General features: G+C 28.7%; 2 protein-coding genes across 2 annotated transcripts; one reads left to right on the top strand and one right to left on the bottom strand.

The window, feature by feature from the left end:
- Nucleotides 1-1,599: 1,599 nt before the first annotated feature.
- Nucleotides 1,600-3,178, top strand: LOC108468119 (uncharacterized). Its single transcript, XM_017768977.2, has one exon. The coding sequence runs from the start codon at nucleotides 2,079-2,081 to the stop codon at nucleotides 3,012-3,014; it is 936 nt and encodes a 311-aa protein (XP_017624466.1). The 5' UTR covers nucleotides 1,600-2,078; the 3' UTR covers nucleotides 3,015-3,178.
- Nucleotides 3,179-17,587: 14,409 nt separating this feature from the next.
- Nucleotides 17,588-20,205, bottom strand: LOC108467733 (ras-related protein RABH1b). Its single transcript, XM_017768485.2, has 6 exons — nucleotides 19,832-20,205; nucleotides 19,582-19,652; nucleotides 19,027-19,115; nucleotides 18,703-18,814; nucleotides 18,489-18,579; nucleotides 17,588-18,105 (listed from the first exon to the last, which is right to left on the bottom strand). The coding sequence occupies exons 1-6, from the start codon at nucleotides 19,946-19,948 to the stop codon at nucleotides 17,959-17,961; spliced, it is 627 nt and encodes a 208-aa protein (XP_017623974.1). The 5' UTR covers nucleotides 19,949-20,205; the 3' UTR covers nucleotides 17,588-17,958.
- Between the last annotated feature and the right edge of the window lie 2,959 nt (nucleotides 20,206-23,164).

Below are 23,164 nucleotides of genomic sequence, written 5' to 3'. Positions count from 1 at the left end.
GAACCCTTAAAAGTAAGGGTGAACAAATTGCTATAACTATTTAAAGAAGCATCCTCCTTATGCTTCTTGCAATCCAAGAAATACAACACTAATAGATGCCAAGATGTCCTTAATAATTGTCCAGGGGTAACATGAAAAAATGAAGTATCTCTATAAACCAAAGATGAAATTTAGATGAAAAAAAAACCTACTTTCAAATAGGTGCAAGAGGAGATAAAATCCCCTCAAATTAGTCATAACTTTGTTCATTTGATGAACTATTGATGAAATCAAGAAGTTATATCTATAATTATGTGATTTAGACATTGTAGTACCAATATGGTTGTCATCTCCTCCATGATAGTGGTGCACAATCATTCTTTTTTTTATGAGAAGTTCATTTGGAATCTCAGAGGATCAATGACCATTATAAGAGGAAGAATGAAAAAAAATAAAAGGACATAAAATAAAAAGTAGCTCTCTAACAAAAAGTAACAAATGAGAGTAGGAAACAGAGAAAAAAAAGGTAGCAAGAAAGAGTTTCAACCTTGAAGTCTTGAAAAAGCCTTATTTATATGTATTTATGAGTGAAAATGAAAAGTCACTTCAAGCAAGAAAATGATAACAAAGAAATGGCACATTAAAAAAAAATCAACCAAAGACAAACATGTGTATAAAAGTAATTAATACAAGGGGACAATGATTAGGGCAATCATAATGACACTTTAAACTCTCTATGAGCCTTGCCAAGGACCTTCAATGAGCCTCACTAGAAAATCAACTCAATCTAGGTTACTTTATAACATGTCTTTCATTAAAAGGAAATTGTTGTACCCTCATCATAGCATGCCTCACCAAACTACCCAAAAACTATCGGAACAAAGTTCTGTCTTATGACCACGTTGAAAGCATAATTCCTATCTCAAGAACGCCTTTTCTAAACATCACATGACGCTAGGCAAGCCCACAGGACCTTTGCAATATATATATATTGAAAGTTTCCTAACAACATCCATCAATCCATTACATCCCCAACTTGACAAACACCTCGATCAGTTCTCTCAAGTCGACTCCAACAATGCCCTTAGTTGATAATCACTATTTTACCACCTACGCCTATAAAGTAGGAAACTCAATGGTTGGACTCACGCCAAGCCAACCTCATTTTATAAATGATATAAAAAATTCACAAAGACTTTATATCCAACACTCTACTCAAAAACAATCTCAACACATCTAAGTCACCATTTGCAGTAGTTCTATGCACCACCTATAATATGAACTACCCTTATTTTAATGTCTCTCCGCACCCTTACAATATAAATCGTCTCATTTTATACAAGTTTGTTGTTATAACAATTTAATAACAAATATTACTTTTTAAAACCTTACATTCAAATAATACTACTTTGAAACATTTTAAAATATTTAATATAAACAATGTTTCTTTTGTGTCCTAAATATAAACAATATTTTGAAAATAAAGGAAGTATTCAAAATGAACATAGGCATTACTAAAAAAATGTATGATTTGATATTATTATTTGAAAATAAAATAAAATAAAATTCCATTTATACTTTTCCTAACAAGATTATTATATAGGCGAAGGTTATGAGTAATTGGGTCAAAAAAATGAAAAACCTTAGAAGTAAAACCCAAATAATTAGCCGAAGCACGCAACAAAACAAAATACTCCAACTCCACCTCTCTCTCTCTACCTCCTATTGTTTTGTGTTTTCTTACATGAAAATCAATAAACACCAACAGACATCAAGATCAAGCACTCTTGTCTTTCTCTCTCTTCTTACACAGAGAAAGAAGACAAACCTTCTCCTTTGATTTCCTCATCAGATCCCCTCTTAGTTTTACAGCAACACAATACCCACTAATGCCCCTCTTTTAAAACACCCTCTTTTTTGCAATTATTCTCTTCTCTTTATACAACATTCAAATTTCAAACTATTTCAGTACATAATACCTTTTTTTCTAGTTTATATATCTCTGCTCATAAATCACAATACACAGACACAATTCTTAAGAAAGAGGAGCATAGGGGGGGTTGGTTGTTTTTGTTTTTGTCTTGTGACCAATCTTTTAAATGAGGTGTAAGAAACATCTTGCCGACTTGAGTAGCGGCGTTGGCGTGTGTGCCACTTGTCTCCGGGAGCGTCTTCTGGAGCTCATCGCCGCTCAGGCGCAGGCTCAGGCGCAAGCCCAACAGGCTCAATTAGCGCGCTTTGCCATCGAAGATGGTCTGAAACATGACCCTCCGCCGCTGATTTTCCCTCGGTCTGTTTCTCCTTATGTCAGTCGGCGGAAATCTGATGATAATAGTGCCACGTGGATCCACCATCAACGGTTCTACAGCACTCCTCAGGTGGGCCCAACTTACAGCACCACATCCACCTCCTATTTTGAAGCCACCAGATCGTTCAAAAAGAAGAACAGGTTCTCGCTTTTTTCGAATCTGTTCAGGTCGAGATCCGAGAAGTTCGATTCCGATCCTAGGGTTCATTTTCATCGGGACTCGTGCGACGAGCCTTCCACATCATCGGCATCCCCGTCATGGTTCGCAGCAATTTTTCCCGTTCGTCGGAAAAAGCAGAAATCATCGAAGACATCTCGCGTGGATCAATTTGACCAATTCGGTCCCGGCGATCGGAGATCATGTAGAATCATAGATCGGGGAATGTCGCCAGCGATTGAAGTGGATTCAGGAGACGAGTGTGATCAACCGCCATCTGGAGCCTCGCCGGAGGCATCGCCGCGATGGAAAATGACACCGACGGCAGCGAGGAGACCGAGGGGCGGGACGAGGAACAACATTTCGGGATTAGCGTTTTGCTTAAGCCCACTCATGAGGCCGAGCCCGAACACGCACTGGAACCAGAAGGGCGGATTGCCACCGGACATGTCGTTCAGCGGAGAAGCTCGACCGTCGACGAAGAAGCCGCATCTGGCGAGCGCCGCAGGATTTCACGCGAATCGGTCCAGGAAGCTTGCTGATTTTGGCAGAGTCAATCGTAACCGTTGAGTGCGTTAAATCGTTGACATTTGACCACATCGATTGTGAGTGAAAGATAATTCAAGTAAATTGATTTAAACTACGGTTTAGCCATTGCTTATCTGCTGTTTCTGTGATTCGTAAATGATCATTTTTCTTTTCCCAGTAAAAATATATTTTTTACCGAATACAAATTACACATGCTGTTTACCACTATTGTCAAAAACAAGGATTGATTTTGGGTAAAAATAAATAAAATTTATTTACGTTCCATATCCCTTTATTAGATATTTATAAAGGGGGGCTTTTAAGTAAATGGAAGTAGCTGTCATTATTACGAAACATTTGGATATGGTTGGGTTCAAAGTGGCATCATTAGAGAGTAAAAAAGAGGATTGACTTTGGGAATTTGGTCTAAAGTTCAATACCGTTGGATGAAGACGAAGAAGATGAATGGATCATTTTTCTTTTGGTGGGGGTGGGGGTGGAGGTGGGGGGGTTGGGGGCCATTCACAACATGATCAACTGAAGGTGGTGAGGGGCACGTGTGTCTGTGCCGCATCATGCCCTTCCTTGACTGGTGGCTGCACTATGTGTCTGTGCCGCATCATGCCCTTCCTTGACTGGTGGCTGCACTATCTCAACAACACCAAATGCTAACCCAAACACTTGCTCTGTTTTTTTCATTTCAATACCTCAAAATTTTTAAGGCTTCAACCTTGTCAATGAGTCATTCTCAAAATTTTCAGGACTTCTTCGACATTGCCGTTAATCCAAGCTCATTAGTATTCTAAACAATAATCATGGTTGTTACAATTGGGTTAGATTGAATGTTTGAACAAATTAAATCGAGAATCGATTATCCAATTAATACCCAAAATTTAGAAGAAGGTTGAACCAATGCAAAACAGGTCAAATTAGTAAAAAAAAAAATCATTTCGGTCGGATTTAAATTAAATTAAATATTAATTTTTTTGTTATTAGGGTAGAAAATGAACTAGAGCGTTCAACGAACTACTAGTAAACCATTCATATAATGTTTATTTATTAATTTATATAAATGAGTATAAATAAAAAATTATGTTTATTTATTAAACGAACAATTTTGAATAATTTTGTACAAAGGTGTGTTTAGTTCATTTATGTTTACAAACAAACTTATTTATTTATCTATTCGTTTATAAACTCATTTAATTAAAAATATTCGATTTATTTATATTTACAAATAAACTTGTTTATTTATCTATCTATATATAAACTCATTTATTCAAAATGATATTTTCCTATGAAAAATACTTTGATAATATATTCCATCTATTTCTATACTTAACTTTGGACTCTTTTTCCAAGAAAATTTATATACTTGCAGTCAGTTACAATTTGACAAAATGTTCGGTGAAATGATAATTATACAATTACCTTTCTCTATAATAGTCATCCGCTATAATAGTGTTTCTTTATAAAATTCAAGTTTTAATAAAATCAATTTTAATGTTTTATTTTAACCTCTATAACAACTTTTCACTTATAAGATTTATATCTATAGCTACTAAATACATTTTTATTAAATTATTTTTCTATAACGGCATATTGTCTAAATTTTTAAATAAAATATAGTTATTCCATAAAAGTAAACCTACTAATTATTATTTATTAAATGAAATTGATCTTAATTAAAATATTATTTCAATAAAATGATTAAATTTTATGTAAAAATCTATTAATCATGTTTTTTAGATAAAAATAATCTTCAATAGGTGGAATTAAAGATATCGATTCAATAAGCTATTAAGTTCTCTAATTAAATATTCTATTATCAATTTGGAATATCATAAACTTATAAATTGATTATTGGAATTTAGTAATTCACGATAAATTAATTAATTTAATTTGATAACTCATATTGGTTAATTGAATTTATTAGATTTATGAATTTTATAATTGATCATGAGAAAGAACGTAAAATAAAATGTGCATTAAAGCAACAATGCATGCACCTATTATATGTTTTTAAATTTGTTGATTTGATTCTCACGTTTTCTTCTTCTTCTTCTTTTAACATAATTCACGCTTTTTTTTATTTGATGGAAATTCACAATATAAATTTTATGGTAAGCCTACAACAATCATTTCTCTATAACAACATGTTGATATAGCTATATAACCGCCATTAGGGGTGAAGCCAAAAAAAAATTTTGGGCTAAATTAAATTATATATTTTATAATAGTAAAAATACAATTTCATTATTTTAATAACTTTTATGTTTATAATTTTAAAGAATTAAATCAATTTTTATCATTTTTGGGGGCCAAAGTATAATTTTACCATTATTAATTTAAAATTTTATAAATTATAAAGAGGTCTAAATGGAAATATTTTTTATTTTAGGAGAATAGGAACCCTACCAGCAAAAATAAGACTATTACATAGAGAGTTGACTGTATAACTAAAATACTTCAAATAAAAACTAAAATTAAAATATAAAACTATACCCTTAGTTGGCATACACTAACATAAGTGTTGGGGATCGACTTGTATAAACAACGAGATAATAAAAATGAAGAAGAATGAACACAAATATTTTATGTGAAATACCTTCAAAGAAGGAAAAATCACGGGCAAAGGAGGCTTCAACTTGTCACTAAGTGAGTAAACAAGCGAGAGTACAATATGAAGAAAATAAACCTACATATACTAAATGTACATTATCTAAAACCCTGAATACAAAGCTCAAAATTCTAAAGAGCAAATCGATAAACAAAATCTTAAATCTCATAGGGAACTCATAAAAGGGATATAAAAATACTGTCCATAATTACCATGAAACTCTCACCAAAACTCATATACGACTACATCTTATCGCTTTCAAAGAAAAAGTTTACGACTACATCTTGATTGGCTTAACAAAACAAGGTTACAATAGCCCCTTTAATTAGGCTAATCATACTAAAATATTCTTGGAATAATCAAAGTCTAACTAAGAGAAGAAGCCTTACTTGAAGTCTAAAACGCAGCTGCCAAATAGGAAAACACGTCATGACGTCACAACGTCCCATTCACCTTATCACAATGTCATCCATCGTATCGTCCCGATGTTGGGCCTGTCTTGACTCTTCTTCAGTTGCTCATCGATTCTCATCTAATGTACCTGTAACATATCCGATAAATGCGAGGCAGACCCCACAATAAATCTTTTATCTCTTTCTTAATCCGAAAAAATAAAATCTAAAACTCTTTTTACTTTACATTTTTTACTGTTTATTTTTCCATTTTTACGCAACAAACATCATGATTGTTGAAATGTTAGTTTAGTTTAATTGGTTTGTTTATTTGTTTTTTTTGTTTGATTGGTTTAATGTTAATATATTTATTTAATGTTGGTAAATATATAAACATATTTGTTTATGAACGTTAAACAAACATAAATATGATGCTAAAATTTAAACAAACATAAATTAAATATTAACAACTTTAGAAATAAACAAACGAACACGAATAAAGCTTCGTTTATTTGAGCCTAATTCATTTACACTTGTAATTGTTATAATTTATAAAACAAATGTTTACATTATTATTTATTTATTAAATAAAAATTAATTATCTATCGAAAATTGATGTAATTATTAATCTAATTCTTACAACATTAACAATAATACTAGGACAATTTAAGACAACCTTAAAGTTTAATAAATCCATCCACTTGGGTTTGTAAACATTAAGCAAAGCCTATGTGGTTGAACTCAAGAGACTTTTTTATAAGAAATAAATTACATGTAAATTGAATATATAAATATATTTATTTCATCAATAATTTAATAAACAAATTATGAGAAAACAAAGTCATTTATTTCAAAAAAAAAGTAATTTCTAAATTTTAGTTGTAATTTGTTAGAAAGAAAAGTGAGATATGATCATTTTCATCATAATATATAAAATTAACTTTTCTAAACTAGAATGACGAGAGAAGAGAAAAGAGAGAGTGTGCATGTTAGTTACATATTTTAAATGTTATATTTTCTTTCCTTCCATTTTTAACTCTACCAAGTAATAGAAAAAAAAATAATAATTATATTTTCATTTCTATCTCCCTACCGAACACACTCTTAAGTTTTCTATCTTGTCAATTTCCTTTTCACTTTGATCTCTACGGGCTTGTTTTATAAGAATAGAAATAAATTATTTATTTAATTATAAATATACAAAATTTTAATAGCTCACCCAATTGATGGTATAAGATTAGTTTCCATTTCAACGTATATAATATGGAAACATGTTGTCATCTATTTTAAGTTATTCTAACTGTTCTTTTTAGATAATTTCTAAATTATTTATAATCATAATTTTGAAAAAGAAAAACTATTCATTGTTGCAACATTAACTAAATAGTAAATTTAAATTCTAGTTACCCTAAACCCTTCGATTTTATTTTAATTTTAAAAGCCCTGCATCACCCACGCTTCTGATTTTTCTTTTTGTTATTTGTTATAATAATTTGTTTGGATTTTTATTTTATAAAAAAAAGTATTTTTATTTTTATTTTTAGTCATTAAACTTGTGTCGTTAAATCAAACCACTCAATGGATGGAAAAATTAATGTTTGTTAACTTTTTTGACATAGCTACATGTGGATTACCACATGGATGTTATTTTAGCAATTAATTATTTTTAAAAAATTTAAAAATTCAGAAATAATTAAAATAAAAATATTTAATAACTATAAAAATTATAAAAATTTTAAATTTTAAATTTTTTAAAATTAATTAACTGCTAACATAATATACATGTGAATTGCCTCATGGATGCCACGTCAACAAAGTTATAGATGTTAATTTTTTCATCTATTTTGGGATAATTTTACAAATAATATGAGTTTAAGGTAGCGGTGAAGCCAAGAGGCTAGCAGAGGCTTTGGCCTCCTAAAATTAAAAAAAAAATTCCATTTAAGTCAATTTATAATTTATAATTTATAAAAATTTAAATTAGTAATAATAAAATTGCGCTTTGACTCTCCAAAAATGATAAAATTTTGATTTAATCTTTTAAAATTTTAAAAATATAGGCTATTAAAATAGTAAAATTACAATTTTACTATCATAAAATATATAATTTAATTTCAACCCTAAAAGGAATTTTTAACTTTGCCATTGATTCAAGAGCTAAAAACAAATGTAAGGGCTAAAATGAATTTTTAATTTTATAGAATAAATTAATATGGCTTGTTGTTTGGTTGTTCAAAACATGAGACGCATGGGGCGGTTTCTATTATAGTTAATTTATGGGGGGCAAAATTGTCTAATAAAATAATTAGTGTTATTTTAAAGATTGGAGAATTGTAAGGAAGGAGAGCATTTATGAAAAATTGGGTTATTAATATTGCCTTGACCTTTTCCATCTTACATTTATTTATTTTTGGAAAGGTTTTCCATGTGAGATTGAATATCAATTCTAGAATTTTCATCCTAATTAATGCCAAATTAAAAATTAATTAAAAGATGACTGACTTTTCTTTTATATTTCCACTAAATTTTAAATGTAAATGTATATTTTATGTGTATATTTTACTTTAATTGATATTTATCATTGTGTTTACAAATTAAACTTAAATTAATATTATTATATTATTATACTAATTTATATACTCATCACATTCTCGTATATGTTAATTAATTTAATATACATTAATGTTTATTATATATGCACATATTATGTGTACTATTTGAATTTATATAATTTATTTTATATATATTTGGACTATCTAATTATACACTTGTATTTTTATTTTAAGTAACGTAGGGTGTAAAATCTAATTATTATAATTTTAAGATTATCTTCTATTAATTTTAAAATATTGTTTTTTATTAATTTAAAATGGGTATATTTATAGATTTTGTTACTATGTGTCAATAGGATAAATATGTCAAATGTCAAATTTAGGTTGCCATGTTAGCTTGGACTCTAAGATCTTGTAATATAATATGCATTCGTTTTAATCTTTTATTGAAATCTATTTTCTTTAGGGTTTATTTTCGGCACGTTCAAATAAGATTGATATGTCTATGCTATGTGTCTACTATTATTTAAGTATCTGGTGAAGTTGGTATCACGAATCAATCGAGCATCAATTCAATTAAAAAATTAAGAAAATATTCTTTCATAATTATAATAAATTCTATTATTCGAGGGTATTTTAATTTATTTATTTAAATAAATAAATAAAATTATGCATAAAGTAAGATTTGAACCCATGCCAATTAAGTTAGTAAAAACTTTAAAATTACAACTCAACCAAAACTTTATTTTGATAATATTATTTAAGATCTTGGATGAGTTGATGTCACAAGTCAACTGGACACCAACTCGGTTAGAAAAATTATAGAAATATAATTTTATTATTTATTGTATGTTATTTTAATTAAATATTTACGTATTAAATACATAATTTCCACATGCATGCATATCGTGTAATAAAATTTATAATATTATATTTAAAGTTTTAATTGGATTGATATCATGAATGAATCAAATACAAATCTTATAAAAAAATCCTTTTATTTAAAAACAATAAATACTATTATAAATATATATTTTTATATTTTTCATATAATTATATATATAAAAATAAAAACTCAAAAGTAAAAGTTTAAGCGAGAACAGTAAGATATTAAAACTCAAATTTGAAATTTCAACAAAAGTTTTATTTAATTATTATGATGATGTTTTATATAATTTTCTTGATGTACTTCGTGGATGTACCATAACCACACTCCAATTTTAATATTTTACTACTTCTTTGTTTCCGTCTAGAAAACTCTCCAATTCATTGGTTGATGTCACTATCTTTTTAATTACAAATATATTCATATAAATTTTAAATAATATTTTCATCCGGATATTAAATTTTAAAATTCTGATATATATATATATATATATATATATATATATATATATATTATTTACTTTATACGTAAAATAATATTTTAATATTTTTGAAGCGATAATTTATTCCATCAACTTAGCTTAATATAAGTATATATACTATAACATATAAATGGTAGCCCGTTATCGGTGGTTAAGCTTGTTCTAGCCTAAAGACAAAGATATGAAGATGTTGATTATATAAGATTTTGTATTCGAGTTTTGTAAATATTTAATTTAACTCAATTTTAAATTTAATGTCATAAAAAAAAATAAAAATAACCTAGAAAAGAGTATGGTTGAATGTAGAGAAATGTGCAGTGTATTAACTTGGAAAAAAAGTAAGACTAAAATACAAAAAAACTTTGTTCTTTTTTGAGAAGCTTCCAAGAAGTGTGTCTCATTATAATTGAAGAAAACCTTGACAAATTGATAAATATAAATGTAAAAGGGCTTTAATTCATGGTCCCAGCCAGGTGGCCAGCTCTTGGACTATATATGTACTTTACAATGTGTTGGTATTGGTTCATATCAAGAAGCACTTTCCATGGGTTTCCCAAAGTCTCTGGTTTTGTGAACCATAAATAAAGGGTTTAATTAGTAGTATCTATATATAGTTTAAAAATGAAGTTTGAAGGTAAATATGTAAGCAATGTCAAAAAAATGTTTAATCTGTTCAAAATCCATCATCATCGTAATCAATGTTGGGTTGAATAGAAAGTGGGAGATGAAAATCTTAGACAACAATGCTTACCCGAAATTTGTTTAGATTTGAAGCAAAACACTTAGGACAAATTACTCAATAACAAAATATTACTAAAACTAATATCTTTTCCCAACGATAGACATTGTTCTATCTCGTTGCTACCCTATTTAACAATGATATACTATTATTCAGTTTTGTATCGATTCGTGATAATTTTTTTTAAATTAATATAAGAAAAACCTGCCTTGCGATTTTTAAAATTATTGTTTTATCTCTTATTTTATGTATCACTTTTTATATTTTAGTTTAGGGTTTTAATCTTAAATTATTTTGAGATTTAATTTCTCTAATATCCATTAAATTAACTAAAATTTAACTAAGACAATTGCACCTATCAATTATTAGTATAGCTATGATGAACACAGATATCGTTCCCTCGAGGACTACAATGACTAGTAATTATCATCTTTCTATTATTTAACCTAATAATTTAAAGGATCAATTAAAATTTACAATTAACTAATGTATGCACCTAATTTATCAACCAAGTAACAAAATAATACCTAGGTAAGAATCCACCTAAGTTTCATCTATAATTCTTAATCTAAACTATGCAGCTTCTTTTCTTAGTTCTTTAATCTATAGAAACCTCTATGTAACACCCCCATGCCCGAACCCGTCACCGGAGTCAAGCTTGAGGTGTTACTAAACTTATCTTACCTTTTAAACAACTCTAAACCACTTATTTTAATATTCACATTTATTAAAACAGTCCTTGACCCAAACTTTAGAAAAATTATATTTTTACCCCTAAACTTTCAAAAATTCCTTTCATGTCCTAATTTTTGTCCATGAACTTAAAATTGGTCAAATTGTTATTTAAACCCTCCTAATTAATATTCCAAAGCAATTTCATACTAAAAACTTCTAGAATGCAAGTTTTGCAAATTATTCGATTTAGTCCCTAACCTCAACTTAAGCACTTTATGCATAGAATTTCATCACGAAATTTTCACACAATCATGCAGTCATACCATGAACCTCAAAATAATAATAAAATAAATTTTTCTACCTTGGATTTGTGGTTTCACAACCACTGTTCCGTTTAGGCCCTATTTCGGGATGTTACACTCTAATATATGATAATATCTCTTTCGAGCATAAGAGCAACTAACTCTAGGTTGATTAATTGAAATTTCTTTCTAATTAAAACATCTATTATTGCATTAATTTTCTCTATGGATCCCACTATTAGATTTGACTCTAATCTGGTAGATTTATATTGTCATATTTCTAGGATTGCATGTAACTCCATTCAATTATGCACGATCTAATCTCAAGAAAAGTCTATTCAACCTCAGACTTAAGCACATCAAACATAGATCAACACTCTAGATTTATCAACCCAAGAACAATTAAGCATTCATAATTGAAAAAAAAAACTAAGGTTTTATTGCATAAAACTAGAAATCAAACAATAGAATCCGTCCTAGGGTTTATCTCCCCTAAGTATTAAGAGAATTAGTTCATACTTGTAAGAGTACACCACAAATACAATATAACCACTAAAATAAAAGAAATCCATAATAGCTCCCTTCGGAATCAGCTTGGACTCATGAATCTTGAATCTTGATGGCAAATTGTTTGGAAATCAGCTTCAATGGTGTTCTTTCGGGTAATTTTCGTGCTATCCTATGACGGCTGCTTTCCTCCTCTTGTATTCCCTTATTTATACATTCTCAAAGTGCCAAAAAAACCTAAAAATCATCACTTTCAGCTGTTAGCAAACATGGTTTGCGAAATCCACATGCCTTAGACACACACGTATGAAACTCTGCTACATGTGTTCAACTTTCAGAATGCTCCAATGTTCTAATTTCCACCCGTTTTTTACTCATATTGCTCCCAAATGCCCTATTAAGCATCAAAACATGAATATAAAGGATTTGGAGTATATAATTCATAATTAATATCACATAATCACCCAAAAACATACTAAGAATGAGGCTAAAATATGTTACTTTTTGACACTTATCATCCTCTATTTTAATTAGACATAATTTGATCACTCTATATTTGTAATGTTATTAGTAGTTGATAATAGTGTTGACTTGAGCTATTAAAGTGATTACATGGATATTTTTTGTAAGAAGGTTATCCACACTATCTTTATTTTAAGAAACTTATAAATAAAAGTTCACATCATCACTTTAACAACATTAATTAAGAATGTTATCAATTTGAACTTACTAAAACCATTATAAAAATAAACGATCTAATTATATCAAATTAAAGGATTAAATCATAAATTCTAACATAATAGAGAGGCAAAAGCTAAAATTAAACCTTTTAATGCATGTGCATATATTTAAAATCACATCTATGTGAATATGTGATATATATATATATATATATATATATATATATATATAAGATTATAGTACACCTGGCTTGGACTGCCATGTGTTGATATATTATCAATTAATTAGTTTTTAAAATTTAAAAATTATTTTTATTATTTAAAAATAGTTTTATATTTATTTTGAATTTTAAAATTTTTAAAAATTAATTAAATGTCGATGTATCATTGTTAACAAAGTTAATAAATGTCAATTTTTTTTAAGGTGATTTCACAAAAATATAAGTTTAAGGGTTAAAAAGATTAAGAAAAAAGATATTATGCGAAAAATAGGATGGATAAGACAATTCTCACCCGGCTTTGCTCTATAGCTTTCCTTTCTTACCATAATTGAATTAATAAAGGCTTAGCAACTGCCTTTCATTTATACATTTGAATGTGGTTATTTTATAACCAACGACCAAACATTGGTTACAAAACCAACAAAAAAGAAGGGTAAAATGGACATTTTTCCCCCGGTAACAAGAACTGGACAAGTTTAATCACGTTCAGTTATTCACAACGGAATAATCCTTATTTTAGTTAATCTTATTTACTTTTATTTGCCTCAGATTACATTTTAGGTATTTATGTTTGAAATGTTACGTTTTAGTCATTTGCGTTATCGTTTTGTTACTAAGTTGTCACTCTACCACTAAACTCCATTACTTCTCTAATGGTAATTTTACGTGACAGTCCAAATAAATTTTAAATGTCAACTTGGATGTCTAGTTACTATGACGAAAATAGGTTTTTAATTAAATAAATTTAATTTGGACTGTCATGTAAGATTGTCGTTAGGGAGATAACGGAACTTAACGGTAAAATGATTAATTCGTTACAAAACAATAATATAAGTGACTAAAACGTAACATTTCAAATATAAATGCCTAAAATGTAATCCGAGACAAACAAAATTGACTATTTTTATAGTTTACTCTTATTATTATTGAGTAATCCAGGAGAATTAATAGGTAGAAGGTAAACATTATATATAAAGTTATACAACATTCAAGGTAATAGGTCTCAAAATCTATCAAATAATGGAAAAATAGCTATTAGCCCTTTAATTTTATTTTATTTTAAATTATTTTATCCTTTGATTTAATTTTTTCATACATTTAGTTTTTAAATTTGTATTATTTATCAAATCACATCAAAATAAATAGAAAAATATTAACCACGTTGCCAATTGATTAACTTTTAAAAATTTAAAAATTCAAAAATTATAAAATCATATTTAAAAATAAATATCATTAAAAGCATTAAAATTATAAAACTAATGTGGCATATACGTGGATTATGCCATGTCAACAAAGTTAACAAACGTTAACTTTTCCATCCTTGTTGGGGTGATCTGATAAATAACACAAATTTAAGACTTAAAATATGAAAAAGAAAATTAAATGAAGGGCTAAAATGAATTTTTTTTTTAAAAAAAATGTTTGAGAGCCAAATAAGTCATTATGCTCAAAAAGGTTGATGTCTTTTATCAACAAGTGTTGTGTGCAATAGTAAAACCCATTGCATTCTTAAGGAGAATCCATATTTCAATATTGGACATTGTTGTAAGGGTAGCCCTGAACCCCCAACATAAATAGTAAACAAACATGAAAACTATAAAAGAAAATTGATATATTTTAAGATTTCGAGTTAAAATCTTGTAAAAGAAAAATATATTGTTGGAAGAGCTTCACATTTCATGTAAAAATTTAACGCATTTATCTTTAATTTAATTAATTTAAGCTCAAAATTCGATTCCAAAAGAATAATGTGCGAAAATCTTAGGCTTCCTTCACCAAACTTTACCTGTGTCATAGTACATTTAAACTACCTTTTAACTTCAATCTCACCACAATTGAATAAAAATATAATATTTTAATATTGTAATTTTGTAATATCATTCAAATATATATAAATTTTTATGTACTGCCCTTAATATAAATATAATATAGAAAATTTTAATTATTACTTAAAATAAATATGATTTTGTTATATATTATATGAAAATAAATAAAATTTTATTATGAGTTTATAAAGATTCTTTTTTCTCATTTCACGCTATATATTTAGCATTGATCTTACAACTATAATAATTAACTTTATCACTACTCTAATCTCATTTTTCATCCAAATGAACCCTTAGTCGGATTCTCATTACCGTATTTTGCAGTAAACAACCTTCTCTACCACGGATTAGTTTTTTTTTTTTCTTTCTCCAGTCTCTCCCCTGATAGAAAAACATCAACAAATGTTACTTTCAGTCGGAAGAAATTTGGGTAGCACATAGTCCAGTCTTATGTCGTGTTTGATTTGCAATATTTTATGACTGCGACTACAACCACTCGTTCCCGAGGTGTTTTCCCTTTCGCCGACGGCATGTCCTTTGATACTACCAATTAATTCCTCCCTAAGAATTAATCCTGGACCTCACCTCTACACCACTTCACCATTCTTTTCTTCTAGAAATTAAAAGCTAGACTCACATCATGCATGTGAATGCATTTAATGCATCTATATAAATTTCTAAGCAAAAAAAAAAAAAAACAGAGAGAGTAGTGTATGAATTAGAGAAGATAGTTATAGGTCAAACTTTGCATGGTTATCAAAATCATCTTTAATTAGAAAAGTCCTTCGAGAAGATGATTTAGATTTTCTAGTTAGTTTTGGCTTTTTCAAATGAAATATAATTTAATACTTTTTGAAAAATGACAAAGTATGAACATTTGAAGTTAAGAATATGGGGACCAGACCAGACCGGACAGACCATTCTGGCATGAGAGAGAGAGAGAGAGAGAGAGGATGTAGGTCTAGCTTACTTATATGCTCTGCTTATTCAACCGTTCCTTAGTGCTTTGATTACTTGTATCATATGGTTACCCTTTTTTCTGTTTTTAGGCTATTACTTGTATGGTTTACTTGATCATTATTACTAAATTAGCAAATTATCAGCATCATCCAGTGGAAAGATTATGAATGTCAATCACTGCATGTGCTTCATCCTAACCAATTCTAAGTGCTGCAATTACTGCATGTGCATCAACCCAACCCCAATCACTAAGGTTACTTTTGGGTTCAAGAAACAAATATCATTTTGTTTTTGTTTTTGGAAAATAGAAAACATTAAGGATCCTTAATTTGTTTGGTTAAAATTTTGAAATTTATTTTGAAAATTTAAAATTTAAAATTAATAAAAATTATTTTCATTAAAAATGTTCTGTACAGTTGAAAAAGTTGAAAATAAGGTTTTTAAACTTTAAATTCAATTAATGAATTAGCCCTAATTCAAATTCATTTAAACTATTATGAATTTTGGCTACAAGAAAGCTTTTTCTTATCCTCATGAATCAGATAATAGTATGCTTTTTCTTATCCTCATGAATCAGATAATAGTATGCTATTTCCTATGCTTATATTACTTCTATTTACTTTATTTGTTGGAGCTATAGCAATTCCTTGTAATCAAGAAAGAATGCATTTGGATATATTATCGAAATTATTAACTCTATCTATAAATCTTTTACATCAAAATTTGAATGATTTTGAGGATTCATATCAATTTTTTAAAAATGCAACTTTTTTGGTGAGTATAGCTTGTTTCGGAATATTTATAGCATTCCTTTCATATAAACCTTTTTACTCATCTTTACAAAATTTAAACTTACTAAATTCATTTGTAAAAGGATCCTAAAAGGATTTTATTGGATAAAATAATATATTTGATATATGATTGGTCATATAATCGTGGTTACATAGATATATTTTATTCAATATCCTTAACAAAAGGTATAAAAGGATTGGCAAAATTAACTAATTTTTTGATAGCCAAGTAATTGATGGAATTACAAACGGATTAGGCATTACAAGTTTTTTGTGGGAGAAAGTATAAAACGATAAATATATTTTTCTCTAAAATTTTTAAATATCAAAACCTCTTACTAGTTTTAATCTATATAAATATAGTATTTTATTTTATTTTATTTCTCATTGTCATGTCTCTACTATAACAAAATAGTGTATTAAACATGTTTTCATATTTTCATTATTGAAAATAAATTGTCTTTTGAGAATTTTAAAATAGAAAACAATTATAAAAAGTAAAAATAGAATATGGTCAAAAACCAAAGAAGCCTAATATTTTCCAATTCTTAAATAATATTCGGTTTAACATGAATTCAAATCATATAACCCCATTCTACCTAATATTATATAAAAGAAAAAATTAAAACCTAAGTGATAAAAGTATACATATCATGCGTCCCTAATATGTTCCAAGCAGCTTGATTCCGGGCATGAGTTATTGGATTGGGGTGTTACGAGTGGTAAAGACAAGTATGATTTTTCCTCTTCAGCTTGGAACAAATACATTTACATGATTTTATAGGAACAGAATGAGAGATTTAACTATTATCACCGGGTGTCCAACCTGTTCCGATTTAACCCATACTGTTAGGGATAGGTACTTGAATACATTAATTTTAATGAATGGTTTCTTTAAAGGATGAGTTGTAACCATTGTCAAACCCGGAACTTAAAATGACATCCGATAAATTTGAAATTTTAATTTCTAACATCTGCAACCCTTTTCAATAAGACACCCAATGGACAAGGAAAATTTCTTAATGTGAAGCTAAACATTCTTTACATGGTTTAGAGCAAATCCACTATTTATTTGACTAAACTCCTTTCAAAAACAAAACCATGATGACTATTACTACCATAAATTTTGGCAGTTTTTTGAGATCACAAGAACCTTACACATATAGGACAGCTTAGGGCTAGCCTACCTACCATAACAAATCTCTGTGAAGTTGTATATGCTTAAACATACCAAATCCAAAAAGCCCAATACAGCATAAAAAGGGGGGAGGATAGATTTTTTACAATAACTTTGCAGGATCTCGGAAGCGTAAAAGAAATGTTGAAAAGATGAGCTCAGACCAGGATGTTCATATCAGCAAGCGCATCCTCCAGACTGTTGCTGCGACTGTGACGCATTAGCGTTGGTAGACTTGAGATTGACATCAACCATGTCTTCTTGCTTTGTTGAAGAAAGGGTTTCCATTCCAGGCAAAGCAGCTGCAATCTTCCGAAACAAAGCCTGTAAAGAGATCAAAGAGGGAACTCAATAGATTGCTCAACAACAGTCATGGAGGAATATGGAGAAAATTATAAAGAAAATAGCAAGTCAAACAGGGAACTCGGTAGATTGCTCAGCAACCGTTAAATGATCATGCCGGATTCAAGATACATATTAAATAAATCATGCAACCCATCAGATGTAAGGGAGTTGATGCAGATGTGAGACATAAAGACTGATCAAACTTTCGGAGATTAGATGATTGGTCTAACTCCAATTCATTATGCAAAATCAAAGGCAGCCAATAGTATTTAACTTGGATCTAGACTAAATTTCATTCAGATCTAGCATACAGTCAACATGATATTACTATGGATATTAGTAGTAGTCTACCGATCTTTTACCTTGATATTGAAGCCAGCCTTGGCACTAGTTTCAATAAACATAACATTGAGATCACGAGCCTTGGCTTCTGCTTCCTCTATTGAGACTTGCCTGTAAAATTGGAAAACTTTGGATCACTATGTTCCTTCTTCAAACAACAACCACTACCTAATACCAGGACACTCTACCTCATTCATCGAGAAAGTCAAATCGTGCTAATAAATCAGTTTTTACCTTTTGTCCACAAGATCTGTTTTGTTCCCAACAAGCACAATGATAACATCACTACCCCGTTCAGTCCGCACCTCTTCAATCCACTTTGAAGTATTCTGGAAGGACTGCCTGCCTACAATATCAAACCTAAAGTTGGTAAAATCCATCGGCTTCCATTAAGCAAATGAACGATCAACAAAAGCATGACAAGAAGCTCATGAGACTGAATTTCACAAGTGCCACAGTATTGCATATGCAAACATGCAAAAACGTGATAACTGAACAAGAAAATACATGATATATGAACATTACAAAGCTGGAGGGTAAAGTGAAAAGATAAAATACTTGCAACATCATAGACAATGACTGCCACAGAGGAATCCCTAATATAACTTGGTATAAGACTCCTGAATCTTTCCTGCCCAGCAGTATCCCTGGAATAACAATGATGCAAATAAGGATCAGAGATTCCAATCTTGCCAAAATACTTTTGAGAAAGTTATCGCATGCTTATCAGTGAATTAAAACAACAAACAAGCGAGAGAGACCGTTTTATCATTACAGCCTATATTCAACTACTGGAAATGGTGTCACTGACTATATCATCTACTACTGGCAACTCCAAGGGATATTGAAATCTATAATATCTAGCAGGAAGCTATCCAACTAACCAAAGCAACAGAAATCAAACGAGATACTCCGAAATTCAACTAGCAATAAAGTAATTCGATGCTGAATGCTAGTAGACCGAAATGAGTTCTCTGCCCAGGCATGACACCAACTACATAACAAAGCATGGCTTGCAAGAGAACTCGAAACATACATGGAAAAACAAGCAGAATCCGATAAAAACTCACAAATAAAGTAGCTCAAAGTAAACAATTACAGTTCATGTCTTACCAAAGCTGCAATCGAACTGTTCGATCTTCAAGGTACATTGTTTTCGATAAAAAGTCAATTCCAATGGTAGCCTGGTTAACAGATAATAGAGAATAAAATAAACTTACAATTGGAGGGAAAGGGATCTAAAACAATCAAATAGGAAGCAGATCCAAACAGCTAAGATCCCAATCAAATAAAGAGGAGAAAATAATTTCGACATAAAGAGCAGTGAGTGACTGGTGTAATAAGGAAATAAGAAAATAAATACCTGGTAGGTGTTATCGAATTTATCGTACATGAAGCGAGTGATGATACTGGTCTTCCCAACAGATTGATCCCCCAAGAAAACCAGCTTGTATTTGGCCAGAGCTGAAACTGGAGCCATGGTTAATCGGATCTAGTTCAGTGAGATGCTATGGAACGGGTCGAGATCGGATACAACGTCGAGATCTCACCGGAAACAAGTAGACGGTGCTGCCGGAGAGAACTAGATTGAAATCGAGATCCCTTGCCCCTCTCTTTTTTTTTCTTTAAATTTTAGTTTTCTCCTTTTTAGATTGTATTTATATTCAGGGGCCAGAGAAGCGAGAAAGATTTTAAAATTGAAAATGGAACAAAAATTTCAAACTTTTTTCAAATTTGGTGTATGTGTGTCTTTTATTGTTATAAAAAATTTTGGGGTAAAATATACTTTTTTTTGTAGAAGAAAATTAAAATTAATTAAATTATATGATATTTAATTAATTTAATATGATAATATATTAAGTATAAATTTTAAATTAATGAAATTATTTCTAAAATTAATAATGTATAAAATATTTTAACATTTTTAATACAATAATAAATTATATTTAAATAATTTAATATAATGATAAATGATATTTAAATAATGGGTCAACTATAAAAATAATTACTTTTATTTACTTCAGATTATATTTTAGTCACTTATGTTTGAAATGCTATATTTTAGTCACTTACGTTACCGTTTTGTTATGAAGTGATCACTCTATCGTTAAGCTTCGTTACCTCCTTAACGGCGGTCCTAAATGGCAGTCCAAATTAAATTTATTTAAAGTAAAACCTATTTTCTTCCCAGCAACTAACCATTCAAGTTGGCATTTAAAATCCATTTGGACTGCCACGTAAAACTATCATTAAGGGGTAACGGAGTTTAACGATAAAATTACCACTTCGTAACATAACGATAACGTAAGTGGTTAAAATCAACATTTAAAACATAAGTAACTAAAACATAATCTGAGGTAAACAAAAGTGATTATTATTTTTAGTTTACCCTTAAATAATTTAATATAATGCTACATGAAATACAAATTAATTTAATTTTTATAGGGTAAACTATACCATTGATCACTAAATTATGACTAAATTTTCATTTTGGTCAATTAACTAAAAAAATTACAATTTGGTCATTGTATTATTCAAAAATTTTAATTTAAGTCAGTAGGTTGTCAAAATTGATGCTATATGGCTTTTTCTGTTCGCACTGCCTGCACCAATCTCTTTCCACTTTTCATCTACAATTCAATTTTTTTAATGAAATAACTTTGGACACCACTAATCTGTAAACTAAAATTCAAACAGTATTTTTTCCACTCTTCAACATTGACCGATAGATCGACTTGGATCAAAGATATGTTCTTCTACTCATCAATGGGTATTGATCCATTATGCCGGTCGTAAAATTGTCACTTGAAACTCACTAGCGAAACTTAAAAAAAAAAAAGCTAAACATCTTAATGATTTAAATAAAAACTTTTGAATAGTTTAATGATTTAAATGAAAACTTTCGAATAGTTCAATGACCAATTTGTAACTTTTTTAGCTAAGTGACCAAAACAAAAACTCACTCGTAGTTTAGTGACTAATGGTGTAGTTTATCATTTTTTATATACCTTTTAAATATATAATATAAAAAAAAGTATTTTGATAATTTTTACTTCCAAATGCAAAAAAAGTCAACCCCAACTTTTTTGTTTCGATGGAAAAGCATTTTTCTACATTTGTTCAATAACCAGGTGTTCTTCGTTACTTCTGTGATAAAAAAGCACTTTTGAAACCCCAAATGCAATGGAAAGGGATACTTTTGACATGTTTAAATTATGTGATAAATTTTGAATTAGTCTTAAGTAATTGAATCATCAAAATATCAAAAATTGTATCGAGTTCTTCAATCAATCTTTTTAGTAGCTTGGACATAAATATAAACTCAAATTTATTGTAAAACATATTTAAAATATGTATTTGTCGATAACAATTTAAGTTTAAAAATATATTTTTAATTTTTAACTACATCATCTTACATTAACAACAATGCCGATCCTATACAAACTAATAAACTTAGTTGACTAATATTTAACGTCGTTATAAAAAGATCTAACTATAAAAACAATTACAACTATTTATCATTTAATTTAATAAATAATTTAAAATTATTATAAACCAATTTTTAAAATTGGCTAAATTCTGCTATTAATCCCTTATTTTACGAAAGTTGTGGATTTAATCTATTTATTTTGATTTGATCAATTTTAGTCAATGTACTTTTCGAGTTGGTAAATTTTAATCCATATACTTTTTAAAATTTTAAATTTTAAATTTTAGCACTAACCCAAACAATAACATTTGAATTCATTTGGTTAAATACAATTATTAGTTCTATACTATGCATACAGTTGTAGATTTGATCCATATTCTTCAATTGACTCATTCTAAATCTCTATATTTTTTGAATTTTAAAATTTCAGCATTGACATAAATGATAGCGTTTAACCCATTAATTGGTTTTTTAGTACGTAATATGTTGAAATAACAAGCTGATATTGCATTACACATATGATAATATGTTTGACGCATCAAATTTTGAAAATAACTAAGCTTAACTTAATTAATTTCATAGTTATGATTTGGTGATGACTAAAAAGACCAAATCAAAATACATGAATTAAATCCATAACTATTGCGAATATTGTGACTAATAGCTGAATTTAACAATTAAAATATTTATAAAAATATTGTGATATATATATTATTTTATTGAATAAAATTAAGAAATCATATATTTTAATAATTTCATAAAAATAGAATAATTTAAAAATTTTATTGTATATCATTTTAATGTAATGCCGTTAGTAGTTATTTGTTTTATTATTCTTATAAGTGTATTTTATCCAAACACACGCCTCATTTTCGATTTTAATCTCATTGTTATAATATGTCTCACTATTTTCCTTGTTTTTAACTTTAGTGAAGGTAAACACACTATTCATCTAAAACAATTTTACTACATATATTTATTGAAATTTGAAAGAGTAAAATTTAATATTTATTTTTATTTTGAAGAAAATTAAAAGTGATGTTTAATATAGAATGATTAACTAAAAGATATTAGCAGTTTTTATTTTATAATTATTATAAAATTTTAAATATTTTTTAATTTTAGAAAGATTTCGAATTTTAGATATCCATAAAAGTTTGAATTTGAAGTGTTTGGTTAAACGGTGTGTAGTAAAACACTCACCCGCTTGACTACCAAATAGAATCGTTGAGTTGGTTGCTGGCGCGTTTAACTCACCATATACAA

Source organism: Gossypium arboreum, chromosome 8 (genome assembly GCF_025698485.1).
Source record: "Gossypium arboreum isolate Shixiya-1 chromosome 8, ASM2569848v2, whole genome shotgun sequence".
Classification (NCBI taxonomy): domain Eukaryota; kingdom Viridiplantae; phylum Streptophyta; class Magnoliopsida; order Malvales; family Malvaceae; genus Gossypium; species Gossypium arboreum.
The sequence above is the reverse complement of the archived record's forward strand: the minus strand, read 5'-3'. Positions and strand labels throughout refer to the sequence as shown.